General features: G+C 44.5%; 1 protein-coding gene across 1 annotated transcript in view; it reads left to right on the forward strand.

Annotated features, from left to right (window-relative positions):
• TBX4 (T-box 4) overlaps positions 1-18,083 on the forward strand; it is a 51,213-nt gene extending 33,130 nt beyond the window's left edge. The window contains exons 7-10 of the mRNA XM_019545310.1: positions 5,446-5,598; positions 13,608-13,696; positions 14,302-14,543; positions 16,185-18,083. Of these exons, the coding sequence (XP_019400855.1) occupies positions 5,446-5,598; positions 13,608-13,696; positions 14,302-14,543; positions 16,185-16,807 (1,107 nt within the window). The 3' untranslated portion in view covers positions 16,808-18,083. The remainder of the gene's footprint in view (positions 1-5,445; positions 5,599-13,607; positions 13,697-14,301; positions 14,544-16,184) is intronic.
• The last annotated feature ends 837 nt before the right edge of the window (positions 18,084-18,920 follow it).

Raw genomic sequence — 18,920 nt, forward strand, 5'->3', positions numbered from 1 at the left:
AAGCTGCACTAGTAGCCGCTGCTAAGGATAGGATCGAAGAAAGCAGCCCCAGAAGCTGAGCAGAGCCTGATACTCTGGAGCTGATCCTCTTCGGTCACTGCTCAGATAAACACTAGCAAGGTCACTTAGATGTGCAGCATCCAGCAAATGACCAATCTGATCTCTATGCCTAAAAAACAGGCATGGATTCATTTAATAGCAGCATTTTTTTTAAAGTATTCAAGCTTTCTCAATTGTAGCCAGCCCCATCTAGCCAAAGGGTGGGTCTCAGCCTTTGGCCTAAGTTGAAGTCTGTCACTCAGACAGGGCTCCCATTACTTGATTTGCAAAACGGGGTGACCAGCTGCTGGGGCAAGCAGTAGTCTGTCCGTCCCGTCATGCTGGGAAGGAGAAGTATATACCAGTAAATCCCAGCCTTCCTCTGATTATGATGACTTTGGTGTGGAGCTGTGGCCCAGCTTCTTGCGAGCCGTGCTATACATTTATTGGATGACCCTCGTTGTAACCACAAGAACACCGGTTGTCTTTATGCATAAATGATCAGGGTTTGTGTATTTTTTATTCTTACTGTTATTATTATACCCCCGTCACAGATCCAAGAGCAGGAGTGGATAGAACTTTTCAAGAGTGGGCCCCCTGCTTTGCTTTAATGCTCTTTCAGCTTAAAAAGAATAGACGGAAGAAAGATATATTAAAATGAAGGATTTTTTACATTAGTTATGCAATCCCCTGGGAGCAACCATAAAATTATGTGACTTTTTTGTAGCCATTTAGTATTCAATGTAAAGAGGGTTGCTACCATGACAACTTCTGCATCATACGATATACGATACCGCAGAGAAACAGCAAGTGCTCTTAAATCAAGCCCCCAAATTTCATGTGAAAATGAATACATTTTACAATGATTTCGGGGAATGTTTGCATTACAGCGCGCAGGCCGCATGCATGGCTGAGTTGAGGGCCTGATCCTGGAATGTGCCAGACTCGGAGCAGATACTTGCAACAATAGATGGTAAAGCAAGAGGTTCGCCTACATAAAAGGAAAGGAACAAATGCCACCAGTCAGTTTTTGCCATGTGTTGCTAGCTGGGCAATGCAAGAAACAGATGAATTAGGCCATGTTAAAATTTAAATTCCAGCTGGTACCCATGTGCTCAGTGTAGGGAAGGAAAAAAAAAAAAAACAGTGGCTTAAGCGCATATTTGAGTTAAGCGTGGAAACGTCTCTCTCATGAATTCCTGTCTGCATGCGAGGCTGGGAGACTGTAAATTTGATGCAGCTCTTGATACAGATGCATGTGTCAGACGCCCATTTCAGCACGTAGCTAAAGGCATCGGCAGGAGATTATGACGTAGCAGCATCAGTGTGGTCTGGGGCTCTTGCTCTTTCACAGACGCGTGCGTGCGCACACACCCACACACACACAAGCTCCATCACACAGGTGCATTCATTCTCTCTGTGTGCATCTCTCTAGATTTATATTTATGTGTGTATACGTATGTGTATATGTATGTGTGTGTATATGTGTACATATACATATGTATGTATATATACGGGAGAGAATGAGTTGCTTGTATGTCTGCCTGTGTGCACATGTGTCTGTCACTGAAAATAGAGAGAGCTGTAATGATGATTTTCCTTTTTTCCACTGTCACTGGAAATCTGACTTTCCTGCTATACCCTGTGTCATAGCCTGTTCGTGACTGTATTCTTTTAACCACAGGAGACGTTGGTTGGAAATCTGGTATATAAGCACAACAAAATCTCTGGCATAAAACCTTTGATTGACAAGGATAGCATGAGAGTTATTAAGAGCAAGTCATCCGTATCAACTGGCTGTGTGTACAGCACTTTGTAAATGCTTGTAGAGGGAGCTGTTGGATCGTAGTATTGTGTAGTTACCGGAGAACGGTAAAGTAGTAAACACAAACGTCAACGCGCCGGTTTTAAAGGGATCTGATTCCAAAGGGCAGGGTTAACTGCATTCGTGCTCCAGCCAGGCAATCGTTCATTTTACACTCCTGATCCTTTTCCAGTACCTTATAACTCAATATGAAGTACTACTGGGAATTCTCTAATCACATAGGATAGCTTGTGATGCATGGTAACCTATTAGGTGATATTTAATAAACGTGATTATGGCCAGAGTTAGAAGTGAAACGGTTTTATTTATTTTTTTGCTGGTGTGTGTGTGTGTGTGTGTGTGTGTGTGTGTGTACATGTGCACACACATATACATATGTATCTGTATGGTACATATACGTGTGTGTGTGTGTATGCATGCACGTGTGTGTATGTACATATATACATATATGTGTGTGTATGTGTGCATATATATGTACACATACACACACATGTATGTGTATGTACCATTAGAGATATAGTGTGTATGTTTATATATGCGTATGTGTAAAGATGCATATGTATGTGTGTGTATCTGTATGGTACATATACGTGTGCGCGCACGCATGCACATGTGTATGTGCATATATGTAATGAATACATATATGCACACACGTACATATATACACACATACATATATGTATATACACAGATGTATGTACCATTAGGTGTGTGTTTTATACACACACACACACACACACACACACACGTGTATACATATGTGTGTGTATGTGTGTTGTTTTTATACATACACACACACACAGGTATATGTATCTGTATGGTACATGTGTGTGTGTATATATGTACATGAATACATATATGCACACACGTATATGTATGTGTGTATATGTACATATACACACGTGTATTTACCATTAGAGATATAGTGTGTGTGTTTATCTATGTGTGTGTGTGTGCATATACACGTGTGTGTGTTCATTTTAGCATTGATTATTTGGCAAAAAGAGATGGCAACTTTTCAGGTGGAAAATGATCTTTTCCCACAAAAAGCTCCCCCCCCCCGCAATGAAAGCAGTAAATTTCCCTCCTGTGCTGTTGGATCCTGTGTCTCTGCTCTCTGATGAAAGCCGTTCCCCATTCACGTCCGTGGACATTGACTAAATCAAGTTAACTCAACACTCTGCATTTCTCATATATTAATCACATTTCATGTTAAGCGATCGCTGGTCAACTTTGATCTGGCAAATCTCAAGCTGTTTCCTTTCATGGTTGCCGCACTAGAAGAAAACTGCACTGTCCGTTAAGTACTTAGCGTTAACCTTGCAATATGCAGGCTCCCTTCCTGGAGCAGCTGTGAATGTCCAGCTTTATGCACCAAGGGCAACAAATGCAAAGCCTTGGGATGGCTCAGGCAGGCATGGAGTTTGCCCCCAGGAAGCTCCGTTGGACAGTTCAGAAATGAGCTAGCTGACGCGTGTGAGGCACAGCTGTCTCCTTCTGAAACCCTGTAAAATATCCTTTACAGTACAGCTGCCTTCTCAGTCTTAGCTTTGGCCATTGCCGTAGCATCTTTTCAAGTGAACATCAAAGCATGATTTATAGGATTGGTGGAGTGGGAATCGGGGGACTCTGGCCAGGGTGTTCAGCCTTGTGCTGGGCAGTGGAGTCCTTGTTCTGAAGATTGAGCAGTCTCAAGGCAAGTTGCTAGTCTTGGCTCTGCCACTGACTTGCTGTGGGACCTTGGGCAAGGCATTTCATCCCTGAGTGCTCCCTTGACTGCAAAAAGCGGGTAGTGAAAGTTCGCACTGCCCTGAACTGCTTAACTGACTCAACTCTTATTAAGAATTAATGAAAGCCCCGGCGCTCTGACTCTGTTCTGCTGTGGACTTGTTTTACCAGGGCTTGGCTCTTGAAGGGACGGAGAGGAGTACTAGGCAAGCACCCAAGGGCCGAGCCTTGCACTAAAACAGCAGCGAAATGGTTAAGAGAAACGATGCGACGCTGATAAAATGCCAAAAATTCCTCATTCTTCCTCTTGGGGAAGGGGGGGGGGTGTCTGGAAAATGTCAACAATAAAAATTGCATTTATACGGTATATAATGCAGCCAGCTACTGTGGGCAGAGTTACCGTACAGACAGCCAGAGGAGGAGGTTTAAGCGTGCAGACGCTGCTGTCCAGTACCTGCTCCGCCTTGTGAAACGCAGAACAACTGAACTGCGGCAGCACGCGAAGGCAGCGCATAGGGTTGGGCCCTTTCATTTCTATTGCAACGCTTGTTTAAAACAACTCCTCCACCTCCGTACGCCCGCCCAGCTTCACGGACTTCAAGGGAGCAGCCTCTGTTTCCACCAGCTGAAGATTTGGCCCGTTACATCCCACTCCATTTACCTTGCTGGCTCTTCCCCCTCAGAGAATGACATGACTAGTTTCCCCGCTGACTGGGGGAAGCTTGGGGCATGAGCGGCTGTGGGAAGGAGTTGGGGTTTTGAAAAGACTGGATGGGAAAAAAGCCTCACGCTCCCATGTCGAGATGAATGAGTCCCCAGGGAGAAGGGCAGAATGAAATCAGAGTACAGGGGAAAAGAGCAGATAAAGGGACTAAACCTCATGCCAGGAAGACAGGAAGGAGATAAGGAGAAGACGGAGAAGGGCTTTTTCGCTAGTAATAAAGGCACCAACGCATTTATTTTTGTAACATGAGCAAAATGAATGCGTGTGAGACTATACAGGCGACTGAGCGGCCCAGTTTTGTCTTCCCCAAGGGGTTGTGAGTGCAGCTCAATCCTACTGCAATCCTTCAGCCCTGCCCTGCGCCCCAACACCTCGACTCGGCCCATTTCTGCTACCTTGGTCTTCCAGTCCTGTGATCCCCCAGGCACTGCCCTTACTGCCCTCCAGCCTGCTCTGCGCCTCCTGCCGCTACACCGACACCGCCAACTTTCCACGCCAAGCCAGAGGCCAGCTTTAGGCATCAGTGCCAACACTGTGTCGGGGGAACGAGGGGGGCTTGACCTCTGAGATGCATGCAAACAGGAGCTAGACTCAGCTCCCCCGGTCCCTGCATGCAGTCCCTCGTGCACCGCACACATGGTCCGAATGCACCAACGTGGTGCCCGATCTCCTGTGTTCGAGTCGCATGTGACAGGCAGACGTTGTTTTTGCACCTACAGCTGCCAGGACCAATGCTTGCGTTAGGCTGTAAGTTACTGAGCATGGTAATGGATCTGTAATGCCTGTTTATGGATCCCACGCTAAGCTGTTGGCAAACACATCGTGCACCCTCAACATGTGCCGAGATGAGAATATTAAAAAACGAAGGAAAAAAAAAAAAAAAAACCACCAAGCTGCCCCCTGTAAATTATGATGCATATGAACTAGAGACACAGCCAAGAAAAAAAATCCAAGTGGCAACTTACAGAGCTCAGTTCTCTCTCTGTCACTGTCTTCCTGCCCTTATTTGCAATCAAAGCTCATACTTTGTTGTGACATTTTTATTAACACTTGCATTTCTCATTTTTAATTCTATTGACGCATGACAATTAGTTTAAAAGATATATCATTTTTATTAATTGCATTTCAGATCATTCTCAATTCAATGCATAAATACCAGCCACGGCTGCACATCGTGAAGGCAGATGAAAACAATGCCTTTGGGTCGAAGAACACAGCCTTCTGCACACATGTGTTTCCTGAAACATCCTTTATATCAGTGACCTCCTATCAGAATCATAAGGTATGGCTTTTTTTGTAACAAAATCTGCTTTATTTTGGTTGTTGCTTTTGAAGTTTGCAGTCTTCCTAACCCAGACCAAAATGGACTGTGATTTTTTTTTTTTTTTTACAGGCACAGGTATGTAACCATCAGTGTGGGTATTGCACTTCAAAGCGTAGCATATTTATTTTACATATTGCTATTGTGCAGGAAAATGAACTCTTCCAGCTGAGTAAGTGCCCTTCCAAGCACAGCGCCTGTTAGGCCAGAGGCAGAGGATGTAGCTCAGGAGAAATAAGAAAAAAAAAAAAATGTATTGGGTAAAAATACTTGGCAGCCTCAGCTAATACAGAAACTAATGAATCGGAGCACTCATAAACTTTAAGCTGTCATTCAAAATAGCATGCAGATCTAATAATGACGAGTAAAGCTTGCTCATAAATCTGCAGTGAAAAGTAATTATGGTATATGTATTCAGTGAGACATACAAGGAATGTGACCCCAAAAAAGGGTAGTTAAGAGCTTTTCCTTGTGGTTAAACCAAGGAGGAAGGAGGGGGTTTTGTGTGTTTTGTTTTTTGTGGGGAACATAAAATACACAGGACTCAGCGGTGTCTTTGGATATATGTTAGGGGTTGTCATAGATCGCACAACATTGAACTTGCTGTTTGTTCTTGAGCAGGTAGGGAGTAGCCAAATTTGGTAGGGTTTATCTGAAAGGGCATGTGTATCATGGGCGATGTGGACAGTATAAGTGGAGGGGAGAATGTAAAGGGAGAGCTGGAGGTAGAAAAAAGAAAGAGGAACTTGACCCATAAAGTAATGGACGTTCTTTTCCTCTTTGTGGCTTTTTTTTTTAATGTATTTAATCCTTAGAGGAACTGTTGGTGTAAGCTGAAGCTGTCCAGAGGTTGGCCCCGTTTTGAGGGTAGGGTCCTAGACCTCCCCGACTCCTCCGGCAGTCTCACGTTCATTAGCAAATTGGTTCTAACAGGTCCGTTTGCCTACAGCCCTGGGTGCTTGTGGCGGAGCAGTGGTGGGGCAGGGATGTAATATGTAGCATTAAGCTCCTGCCTCTCCCCACCACATACCACGCCCACGAAAGGAAAGGGGCCATGGACTTGGGGACATGGGGGCATCTTATAATCGTCAGCACTTCCAAGCAGGCTGGACAGATGGTACTGTCGCAGCTTAGGTGCCACCGTCCCGTAACTCCCAGCAATTGTCTCTGACATCTGCCATCCCGTGTACCCGAACATGTAATGCTAAGCAGGTTTGGAAACTGTGTGGAGACCCTTGAACAAAAGGCCAGGCGTTGTAGCTGGAGGCTGCTTGGGCGAAGGGTAAAAGCTACACAGCATGTTCCCAGACCAACTCCTCCTCTACACATTGCAAATGTAGACATCCTGGTCCCGTCTGGTCTGTTTGATGGGCCTCCTCACAGAAGTAGGTTCAGTTTTGCTTTGACATTTGAATGGCAGAAGCCTGTGCAAGTTATGCATTTAGGGAGCCAGGTAGAAGTGCAGGGGAAACACAGATCTGTGTTCAAAATGAAACGGGCCAAACACTAATGTGAGTCCTCCTTGCAAAGTTGTAGTTATTAAGTGTCAGGTGACCAACATGGTTAACCAAGAAGGGACGGAAGAGCATATTTATTAGCTGCCTGTAATTCTTACATGTCAATAGGACCTTTCATCCCGAAAGATCCCAAAGTGTTTCCTAAACTTTATATTTCCAAAGTCATTGATGTGCAGCCGCCTCGGAGGTGGAGGCCGGTAGGGAAGTGGTGTGCAGCAGGGAGGCTGAGGGTAGATCCAGGAGGACAAACGCTTGGTCTTATGAAGAGGGACAAAGGATCTTTTGGGTCAGCTTTTCGATAGGACTCAGGGGCACTCTGCAGGTGTCAGGAGAGCAGCAGCCGGGGCTGACAAGTCCTGTAGAAAACATGGCATTTTAGACTTGAGGTTTCCTGGAAATCTGTCCATTCAGCAGCGAATGGCTTTGTTAACGTCTCCTCCAAAGCATCCCTACAAAAAAAAAGGAATGGCACTCAATTTAACCTAAATGGATAAAGGGCTTTTGGCTATTGCTTGGATTTTAATTCGGTGCTGCCTGGGGCTGGAGACTGCAGCTCCCGAGGGAACCAGCCTCAGCTAGAGGCCTCGCAGCAAGGGCTTGCAGCCTTGCACCCACCCAGCAGCCCTGAGCTCAGTGAGCTTTCCAGTATACATCCATTCTTTCAGATGGAAATACACAAAGCCCCCACTCGTAGTTGAAAGGGTGTGGTCTCCTGGATTTCAGCAGAAAGCCAAACGCTTCTATGGAAGGAGTATTCAGGTAGGGAGAGAGGCACTTCCTAAGAGAAACTGTTTAACTCCAGCTCTTGTTTATTATGAAGCCCCCCAAAAATGAGGGTATAACATGGGTAAAATTCCCCCTGCATGAAGGCTTATGTCCTGGCACATTGCCCCCATATTTCTTTTCTGGGTTGGATGAAACCGTATGAGCAACTCATAACGTACTATCAAAGACCAAAATCTGGTTCTACTGAAGTCAACCTTAAAGGAGTCAGGATTTCACTTCAGAGCAAAAATTTTATAGTGAAGGGCAGAATTTTCACCCCAAAAGCAGAAATAGTTGAGTTCTGACATCTCTCTGCCCACAAGGAAATTGCAAATGACTTTAAAAAAAGGAGAGAAGAGGTGGAATGCTGTGGGAAAAAAAATGTTGCATTTCTCTGGCAAGAAAGGGCTCGCTAAAGCTATGTTGTGACTGAACTAGAACCAAACCCAAGTGCAGGCTACAGAGTTACTAAATAAAGACATGAAATTAAAACTTGCCTGGCTGCACGTTGGTTTGTGGGTGGGGGGTTGGGCAAAACCCCTAAGCTCCTTGCGGTTCATCAGATGATTGTTAGGCTACCACAGAATCCACTGTGGAATCAAAGGAGAAAAAATACCAGCTCCATCCAAAACAGAGCCAGGAGCATCAGTCCCAGGCTGTGTTTACAATCTGCCTAGAGTAGATCTCGACACCCCTGTTAAAAGCAGCCCCCCACGGCTCGTTAAATTCACGTGTCTCCAATCACGTACCTCACCCGATCGCATATATTAGTATGACAGGAGCTTTCTCATTCATTCGTTTGTTTGAGTAAAGGATATATTTATATCCAAAAGGATAGTGCAGGTGCTGTTTATAACAACATTCTTGTAAGTCCTTGGAAAGAGAGAGCCCCAGAGGCCAAAAATGCTGGATGGTGGAAGTACCTACCAGCAAGCCCAGGCCAGGAAGCAGCAGGACTGAAGCTGCGAGCTGGCCACCCATATTCTGCCTCTGCCCATGCCACAGAGGTAGGCCTAAGAGTCCAGGGACACAGGGCATATGTACATGCCACGTTTTTTGCCCTTTTATGCACTGCAACTACTCCGCAAGAGTGTATGTCTTGCCTTCTGTCTGGTTTGTTCCATCTATGGTATTTCTTAAACCTTTATATATATATATATATATATATATATACCCTTGCTGCCAAAGGGCCTTAGCAGCTTAAGTGTGTAGGGGTGTATGTATGGTGTGCCCATTTGGAAAGGATCTGAGGGACATTCTCAGGGACAAGCCTAGTGTTTTAGTCCCAAATGATCTGGTGTGAGAGCAGCTCATAATCTACTACCAAGTGAGCAGGGGCCCAAGAAGGAGGAGAAGCAGATTTGTGGACACTCTGTTTGGAGAACAGCAGTGGTTCATTCCTGGGGCAGAGGGAAGGAAGTAGGGAAGGAAGGGGGCTGCTGGAAGGGGAGATGGGAAAGACAGAAGAGGCTACAGAAGCTGAGTGCCAGTGGGAGCAGCCATCAAGAAGCTTCAGAGAGTCCAAAGGAGGGCCACACGCATGATTAGAGGCCTCTGGAGAACAGGTCGTACGAGGAGACACTGAAAGACTGGAGAAGAGAAGACTCAGAGGACTTGATGGCAGCCTAGAAGTATATCAAGGGCTTGGGGGAGCATCTACAACCAAGGCCCCCCGGGGAGGACAAGAAATAATCTGATTGAAGATCGCTTCAGGCTAGACATAAAGAAATACTTCTTTACAAGTCGCGTGCTGAGGGTTTGGAACAGGCTCCCTCCCAGAGGCGGTGCAGTCACCCACCCTGGTAATCTTCAAGAAATCTCTTGATGCCCACCTTGCTGGGGTCATCTGCCCCCAGCCGTCTTTCCTGCCCAAGTGCAGGGGGGCTGGACCTGGTGATGTGTAAGGTCTCTTCCAGCCCCTAACATCTATGAAACTATAAGAACAGCAGTAGCCTTTCAAGAGCTGTGCTTCCAATTTAAGGGCAACATGGAGAGTCCACCAAAATGGCTCCTCCTGGCCAAAACGTTAGAGATGTCTGCTGGACTTGACAAGTTTAACAATAGGCAGGGCCCTGCCCCACTGGAAGGCAAACATTTAAAGCAAGCACAAAAGCAGACACCACTTGAGAAAAGACCAGCGTTGGAAGGAGAGACACAAGAACTTACTGTTAAAAGAGGAACATGTCACTTGGCACGCAGGCAGGGGAAAGCCAAGTATGTGAGATTCAGGGTAAATAACAGGAAGAAATAAAGGCTGCACTAAAAAGCAAAAACTGAGAAAAGCTTAAGGCAGAGGTGGGGAGAGGAAAGAAGTGCAGGGATTTATGTGGAGATGGAACTGCATGGAGATTTGTTGAAGAAACTGAATTTTTTATGAGCGAGAAACAGCAGTAAATAGCCAGAGAATCCAAAGCTGTAGATGATGGGAAGCAGTGAGGAGAAAAACTGAAGGAGTATGGAAACAATAGGTAAGCGCATCCAACCCAGACCAGCCAACACCCACCCGCGTGTGAAGCGAGCGCCCTAGAGCCAGCCGGATGTCACTAACACTTGCAAGTCACTTCTTTGCTTATCATTGAATCTACATTTCTTACCTATTTTTTCTTTTCTTTGCATTGTGTCGCATGCAAAAAACAAGATGAGGTTGAGGAGGCAGTGATTAACCCTGAAAAAGCACACGAGCGGCACCACTGCAGTCAGTCAAAGGCAGGTGTCCAAGTGCATAGCAATGCTTTACAAACTGGCTTTGAGACCGATTTTCTTCTACCTCTTCGCCTGTCTTCAGAAAACCATGAAAGCGCCCGGAGAAGGATGCCAAGACACACGTGCAGTTTGAAGTCCAGGGGCAGACAAGCAGCTTTAAACAGAAGAGGGTAGTTTTTTAATGTTCCCTCACACCCCATGTCTAGCACCCTCCTTTGCTGGGTAGGAACCTGAACTTGGCCCCAGGTGATGAGGGTGAGCCGAAGCCAGCCCCGGCTTTTTCCCCACAAGTGACCTGGCTGCAGTCGTGCCCTCAGTGAGTTTGGAGTAAATCCACGGACATGAATAATGTCCCTTTCCATATATGCCTAAGGAACATCCGAGAGTCTAGCCCAGTCTCTACACCAGAAATACTGGCAGGCTCACTAGTAGCTAAGATTTTTGTGAATCCAGGCTATGTGCTTGCCTTTGTTGCCATGGACATGTGAAGTATGACTTAGTGAACTGAAAAAGCCGTCAGCTACTTGCTAAGGGCTGTGCTTTTCAGGGTTGTTGTGCTTCGGTGAAGAACCCCACCAGCTCAATGGCCCCAATCCAGCTGCCCCTTCAGGAGAGTAAGCAGCAAAAAGTCTGCTAAAAGCGGCCTAAGTGGCATTTAGGGCCAGTTACATGGCTGTTAGGTCCTATGCCTACTTAGCACTGCTCTGAGAAGCAAGAGAGAAGGGTTCAAGTAGAAAATGTGAATAAACACCTTGGGCTTGACATTCACCTCCTGGGCAAATGCACCAAGCATGAGACCACTGACCTGTCCTGCTTCTGTTTGCTCCTCTCCTTTTTTTTCCAAGGCTTGCATGGGATTACAGCCTTCCTGGAGAGAACAAGAACACGAGAGAGGTATAGGGGCAGAGCAGATCACACAGAAGGACAGGACGGATACAAGGCTCCAACGTCTGCATAACCAGCCCTAAATGCCACTCAGCCACCTTACTGGCTTTGGGCCAGCGTGCATTTGCAGCACTCCTGCCTGAGACATCGGACGTACCTGGATTGGGGTGTTTCCCCGCTCTCTCCCCAGCCCCCCACACAGTGCATTTAGACTATATTGGATAGGCTCAGAAAGGACTGAAGATTTACAGGGCTTTCTTTGTATGAGGTTAGGTGGGGAAAATCACATGGAGGTTCAGCAGCAGCAATTGTGTTGTCCAGTCCCATAACTATCAGTAAGACTGCGACCCTTGAAGTAGGAGATAGGTCTGGTGATTCAACAGGCGTTGTAACACTGGACATCACTGGAGGATACGGGCCTAGATGAAATGATTTAGCAATATGTTAACCACCAGATATAGATCGGCATAGAGAACACACTTCGAACTGAAGTTCTCCAGCCTGAAAAGACCATGAACTCATTTTCTCCTTTCCAGGATCCATTTTCAGTTAGTTCTGAAGAGAAGTAGAACTAAGTTAGTTCCTAATCAAAGACTATTTGGCATTTTCACTGGGGTAGCAGTAATAATCATGACCGGTTGCCCAACTTATGATGGTAACTACAGTCTTTCTCCATAAGCTACTCTTGCTGTAACTTTCTGCCTGGCTTCATGACGCCAAATTTTCCAGTGACCGCCCCCGTCTGTGTTCTCACTCCCTTCCCATTTGTCTATAAAAGTCTTTCGTTAAAAGATTACTAAATGAGCACTACAGACAAACAACTAAACTAACAACAAAAACTCTTCCATAGGACTCTGATGTCTGGGTGTGTGGGTATCATACACAGATTTACTAGTGTTTCAAGCAGGGTAAAAGCGGTACACACTTTAAAATTCATTTTTCCTCTACCCCACACAATTTTGTTCATCAGCTTAGCTACACTTTTTCAATTCTGCAGCCACGGGTCAGTTCTATTGTCAGTTGTAGCCCTTGGTTACAATTTCACTCAAATATTCAAAAATCTGAGGTTTTTTTCAGTGTTGTGCTACACACCAGCTCTGGGAAGCTACTGAGAGTCTACTGTTGTTTAACTGCTTCCCTCCCTACAACACAGTGGGTGCGTCTACACGTGCACATTTACTGCGCAGTCACTGAAATTACTGCGTGGTACAGGCATCTGTCTACAGGTGCACACCTATACCGTGTAGTAAATATTGTGACTTATGCTGACTTGAGCGTAAATTTGATACCTGCATCATGCAGGTATCAAATTTACACCCAATTAGTTTCTGTGCCATAATGCACATGTAGACAGCTTACTGTGCAGTAACACTGTGTGCATGTGTGTGTGGACTGACTTGGGACTAACTTTAGTCCCAAGTCAGTCTACACACAGCATTAATGCGCTTTAACACCTGCATGTGTAGACACCAGCCCATTCCTACTTACTGCGCAGTAAATTTAAGCACATATAGACACACCCAGTAGTACTGAATTTTGCATCTTCTCATGCAGGAGGAAAGGACTGTTAGCATGGTGCCTGGGTGGTAAGGGTGCGGGGGTGACATTTATTTACAATCTTGCAGGTCTCTATCATCAAGGTATAAGAAGGACTTTTCTTTATTGCGCAAGGACCACAGAAGATACATTTTCAGTCATGATGGTCCCGCATGCAAACAGTCCCAACCTTGGGAAGCTGGCTTTCAGCTCCTAACGGCATAGTTCACAATTAGCTCAACAACAGGCAAAGCCAAAACCTTGGCTTCAGAAGCTCCATCAAGCTGAGTGTAAGTGAACATAAAAGCTTTGGAGAAGTTCAGATCTAGATCTAAAGTTTGTATCTTGAGCCTCTCCCCCAGCTTTGAATTTACCAAGCCCCTCCTCTGCTATAACAGCTCTTAGTAGCTGAACCACTGCTGGACTTGGGATGAAACCATGCATCTTATATGTAAAAGAAGAAAAAAAAAGCATCTTTTGAGCTCTGCAAATCTAGTCTGGCCACTGAACATATGGTTCTGATACACTGTTAAATGACTTATGTTTTGCTTCATTCTTTTAAAGATAACCCAGCTGAAAATTGAAAACAACCCATTTGCAAAGGGATTCCGGGGAAGTGACGACAGCGATCTGCGTGTGGCGCGGCTACAAAGGTGCGGAGAAAAAGAGCAATGACATGTCAGCTGGTTAAAATACAGTAAACGGCTCGAGCATCTCTCCTCCCATTCACACTCCAAGGGCTTTGATACAGCATGTGTGGATGTACTGAGTGCAGACTGTGGTTATAGATGCACATCACCACGTATGGCAGTTAGTGTGCAGTCAAAGCCATGCCATTTATGTCTTGCTTTAATACAGTAATACCTGGGTTTGACTGGGAAGAGAGAGGAAAAGTGGTTTTGTAGTTAGAGCAGGGGACTCCTGAATTCCAACCCTGACTTTGCTTAAATATGTACAACAAATCGATAGTAGTCGTCTTTTAGGGGCACTCAGACGCCGAACTACCTATTTCACTGGGCATTCAAGTGCTTACGTGCCATTTTTCTCTTTGAAAAATCTATTCCTTATTTTCTTAGTGTCTCAGAACAATACTGACCTATTTCCACAAGGCTGGTGGGAGGATGAATCCTTTTTGTATAAAGCGCCTTGAAATCAGTGGACAAAAGATGCTGTGATTTAGCCAAGCAGGATAACATAGTTTTGCATGCACATACAGACTGCTGTCAAAGTGCTAAATAACTTTTCTTACCTTCTGCAGCAAAGAGTACCCTGTCATTTCCAAAAGCATCATGAGGCAGAGGCTGGTGTCCACTCATGGGCAGCTTTCAGCAAAGCCTGATGTGAACCCGCTCCACGGGAATCACCAGACCCTTCAACATTATCAGTATGAGAACGGGGCTCACATGCAGTTTGCAGCTTCAGATACTCAAGATCTGTCTCTCAACACCTTCACAGCTCAGAGGGATTCAGGGCTTTTCTACCACTGCCTAAAAAGAAGAGGTAACTGGGCAGAAAAGAGCAAATAAACCTTCTTCCCTAAACCCCAAATCAAATCTGATCTCTTTTTTCTGGGCTTCCCAAAGTAGAGAAAACTGTGCCAGCGCTGCTGGAGTTTTTCACGTGACCCTTTGCATTCAGAAAACAGGGAGCATTCATAGCTCCTGCACAAGCCGGGGAATTCAGGGAGCAGGGCCTTGTGCTTGGCCAGGTCCCTAGAGAGCAGGCTGTTCACACCTGGGGGGCAGTAGGCAAGATGCAACTACACAGGTTTTCTTATTTGTGTTATTATTTTAGGGACTTCAGGTATTAAATTATCTGAGCTAAAAATAAAGACCACAAGCCCAAACACCCGTGCTTTAAATCTGCATGAAGTGGCTGTGTCTGTGCCTTTATGCACTTTCCATTTGCCTAGGCACCAACGCCAGTTGTATGGAAAGGATCCTCTCAGCACAGTTCATAGCAGCTTGCTCTGCACACACGGGTGCACGAGGTCAACTTGTGGAGCAGCATCTGCCTCCTCATAAGTCTCATCAATAATATTGGTCCAGTTGCAAATAGATGCGTACGTTAATTTGCATAGTTACTCAAAGTTTGTTCAAACAGGGCCTAGGCTCATGTCATTGCCACTGAGGTCAACGGGGGTTGCACATGAGCAGCACTTTTCAGGGTTGAGCCTTACTAATTATCTTAATGTTTATGCATTTTTATTATTACAGTAGCTATTTATAGACATCCTTCTTTCCCTGCTGACCAGGCTTTAAATAGGCACTACTCCTTTCAGCCTGATATCAGATGAGATCTGATCATGCCAGGCTTTACACTGAATGGAAGTTGTGCAGAAAAATATCCCAGCACTGGCATGTCTCATTAGCTGCTTATTCATCTCAGCTGTGAAACTCCTCTGTTCACAGGGAAATGAAAAAGCCAAAGGCAAAGGTGCAGAACTAAAATGAACTCTTTAATACTACCGATCAATGGGGTTACAAGATCTTCCACATTAAAACTGGTCCTCCAGAGAAAATGGTGGTGAACGCAGCCAGAGGAAAGGGGCCTATTGCCCTAGCACATTCAGAAACATTCACCAGTCGGAGGCCCCCCCCGCTTTATCTTGAAATATTTCTGCAGCCTTTGACATGAATATCTGGTAAATGTGTAGTGATTTTTGTTAAGACAGGAAGAAAGGTCGCGATAAGACATTTTAAAAGACTTCTTGAGTATGTCAAGAGGAACACTACAAACGTGTCATGGTCCTCAGTTATCTGAATGAGTGAAAAGTAATCGTGGGATGTAAAAGCAGTAGCCGAAGTCACTTTTTAAAAAACTGATAAAAAAATGTAGCCAAAAATGCTTTAGGGCTGATTGGTTTAGACTAATATTGGCACTGTAATTCCTTTTTGATATTAAATATTTCTTTCCAAAATCTCTTTTAAGTAGATTAATTGGATCAGCCTGAAAAACAGTGCAAGAAACTTAGCAAACTAATTATAGGGCTTTAAAGGCAATCCACAGAAATATCAAGTGGCCTGACAGTGGTTTGTTTTTTGTTTTGGTTTTGTTGTTGTTGTTTGGGGGGGGGGGGGGGAATTAATGCTTTTTTTTCGCTGGAAGCTTTTCCCTAATTGCTTATTTCTGTGTTTATAGAAACTGCTCGGCATCTCGACCTGCCCTGCAAGCGCTCCTATCTGGAAGCCACCTCCTCCGTCGGAGAAGACCATTATTTCCGTTCACCACCTCCATATGACCAGCAGATGTTAAGCCCTTCCTATTGCAGTGAGGTGACGCCTAGGGAAGCATGCATGTACTCTAGTTCTGGGGCTGAAATCGCAGGCGTCTCCACAGTCGATGACTTGCCACCCCCGCCTCCCCCTTTGAGCTGCAATATGTGGACTTCGGTTGCACCTTACACCAGCTACAGTGTTCAGACAATGGAAACTGTGCCTTACCAGCCTTTCCCTGCGCATTTTACGGCCACTACCATGATGCCACGGCTCCCCTCCATCACAAGTCAAGGCTCGCAACCACCAGGTAACAGCCACTTCAGCGTCTACAATCAACTCTCTCAGTCTCAGGTTCGGGAGCGAGTTCCTTCTTCATCTTTCCCACGGGAAAGGGTGCACCCAGCTGTGTGCGAGAGGAAACCCCCGTCTCCACACCTAAACGCAGCAAACGAATTTCTGTACTCACAAAGCTTTTCGCTGTCGAGAGAATCTTCATTACAGTATCATTCAGGAATGGGAACTGTGGAAAACTGGACTGATGGATGACTCTGGTGTCTGAGTAATGAAACAGTTAGCTTTCCTGCTCCAGGACAATGTTAATTCAGTGTTAATACCTGTGGGTAACTTGCACTTCAGTGAAACCTACACAAATGCGCATTTCCAAGGATTGTGTGTGTATGAAGGGCTCGTATCTTTGCACACGCAAACAGTTCAGTGGAAAGAACAATTCTTTTCAAAATAACCCTTGGCTCAATGGCCTGGATTCATCAATCTCTTACTAACTTCTAAATAAAGTCAGTCCTCCCACCTCCCTTAGCCAAGAACCAGCTTGTTGACGAAGGAAGCGAAACGTGCCAATCATTTTCCTTTCATTAAAATACTATATGCTCATAGTAAGTCTTGGCTACTTGTGAAAAGTATGACCTTCACTTTCATTGTATGTTGTGTGCTTATAAAGTCACAGAATAATAAGGCTTAGAGATGGAAATGGTCTATTAGCTCACAATGTCTGCTGTAACAACAGCAGCAATGTCTGCTTTTAACTCTTTTCATCCCCAGAGCTAAAGTACTTCCCCTTCTCTTATGCTAAAATATTATCCCCACTTTTCCAGCTGGGGCAACAAAGTGAAGTGAGAAACTCGTGTCTTTTGATTCCCTGGGTAAAAGCAGATGTGGCATTTGAGTCAGTCCTGACTGTTCCGAGTCAAACCTGGGAGCAGCACAGTCCTTTAGACACTCAGCATGTCCCTGGAACAAATGCCAATTAGCCTCGATGGAAAAAAGTGCTCTCACATACATTTCACAGGTACTAGAAGTGGGGCAAAGGGGCTGTACCTCTGCAGGCTCCCAGGGGAAAAGGCTCTGTCCCAAGGGAAGTGCAATGTCTGTGCTTATTCCCCCAGCTTCCGGCTGTATCAGCTCAAGTTTTCTGATCCCGTTTAAAAAATGTAAATGAAATTAAAAAATGTAACAATTTTTTTTTTTAAACAGAGAAAAATTCTTAAGCCACTCTTGACATTGGGTGACAGACAAATATCAATGGAACAGGTAAAGCCTGAAATCACTACATATAATTACTGTGGGAAGGATACTGCTGGGATTTTCTGTGGAACAAAACTCCCATTGTCTTCAGCAGAGTAGTACAAACAGGGGCAGAGATTGCATCTTCCTATAAGTTTGTACAGCACATAGTCTGTGGACACTGGTCCAATAATAATGGGAATTTGGTTCCATTAAGGAACAAAGAATTTAGTCCATTGCCTTGATTAGTATATTTTTCCTGCTTCTCAAGGAATGAACAAATGGGTGGAGGACATAAAAAGAAAGAGAGATCAGAATACTTCAGTGTTTTGATGAATCCATCCCAATGAAGAGAGGCTGGTGAATGAAAGTTGTTTAAAATTAAGACAACCCCAAGGCCACTTAAGTGGAGGGTATTTTCACCCAGGACCATCATATATACCCATTCAACAGACTGTGTGTGTGGTTGGTGTGGATTTTATAATCATATTTGGGAAATCACTACAATTCTTGCATGCTGAATAGCTATTTATACATATCTATATATATATATATAAATATATATAAATATATATATCACAAATGCAGGCCACGTGTCCAATTCAGCTTTGCTTTTTACAAATGAAATACTTAATAAAAACCAATGTTGCAAAGGGTTTTTTTTTTTTTTTTGGAAAGACATCTATTTAAGATTTTTTTTATTACACACTTTTGATGTAAAAACTAAGAATGGTTAGATAAAAACATATATACTACAGATAAATCTTTATTAGAAACCACATTAGATACAGGTGGTGTGGAATTTTTAAATGTTTGTTACATAGCATGAACATTTTATTTTACATATCAGAACATAAAGCCTTTTACTACTATAAACTGTCTCTGGGTGCATTTCAATAATTAGCATAAAATGTTCTGTGATGAATCACTGGACGTCTGATCTTCCCATCTCTCTCCCCCCTCTAGTTGCATAAATCTTACTTTCCTAGTATGCGTTCTTGACCTTTAACAGGCTACAGCCCCTCTGTCTTATTTGAAGCATCTATTTCATGGTTAAGTGGGTTTTTTTTTTTAAATTGACACCATTTCTAGAAACAAAGCCTTTTTATAGAATAATGGTGCAAAGCAACCATGTGAC

This window comes from Crocodylus porosus, unplaced genomic scaffold, assembly GCF_001723895.1.
Source record: "Crocodylus porosus isolate Cpor-Errol unplaced genomic scaffold, CroPor_comp1, whole genome shotgun sequence".
Taxonomy (NCBI): Eukaryota; Metazoa; Chordata; order Crocodylia; family Crocodylidae; genus Crocodylus; species Crocodylus porosus.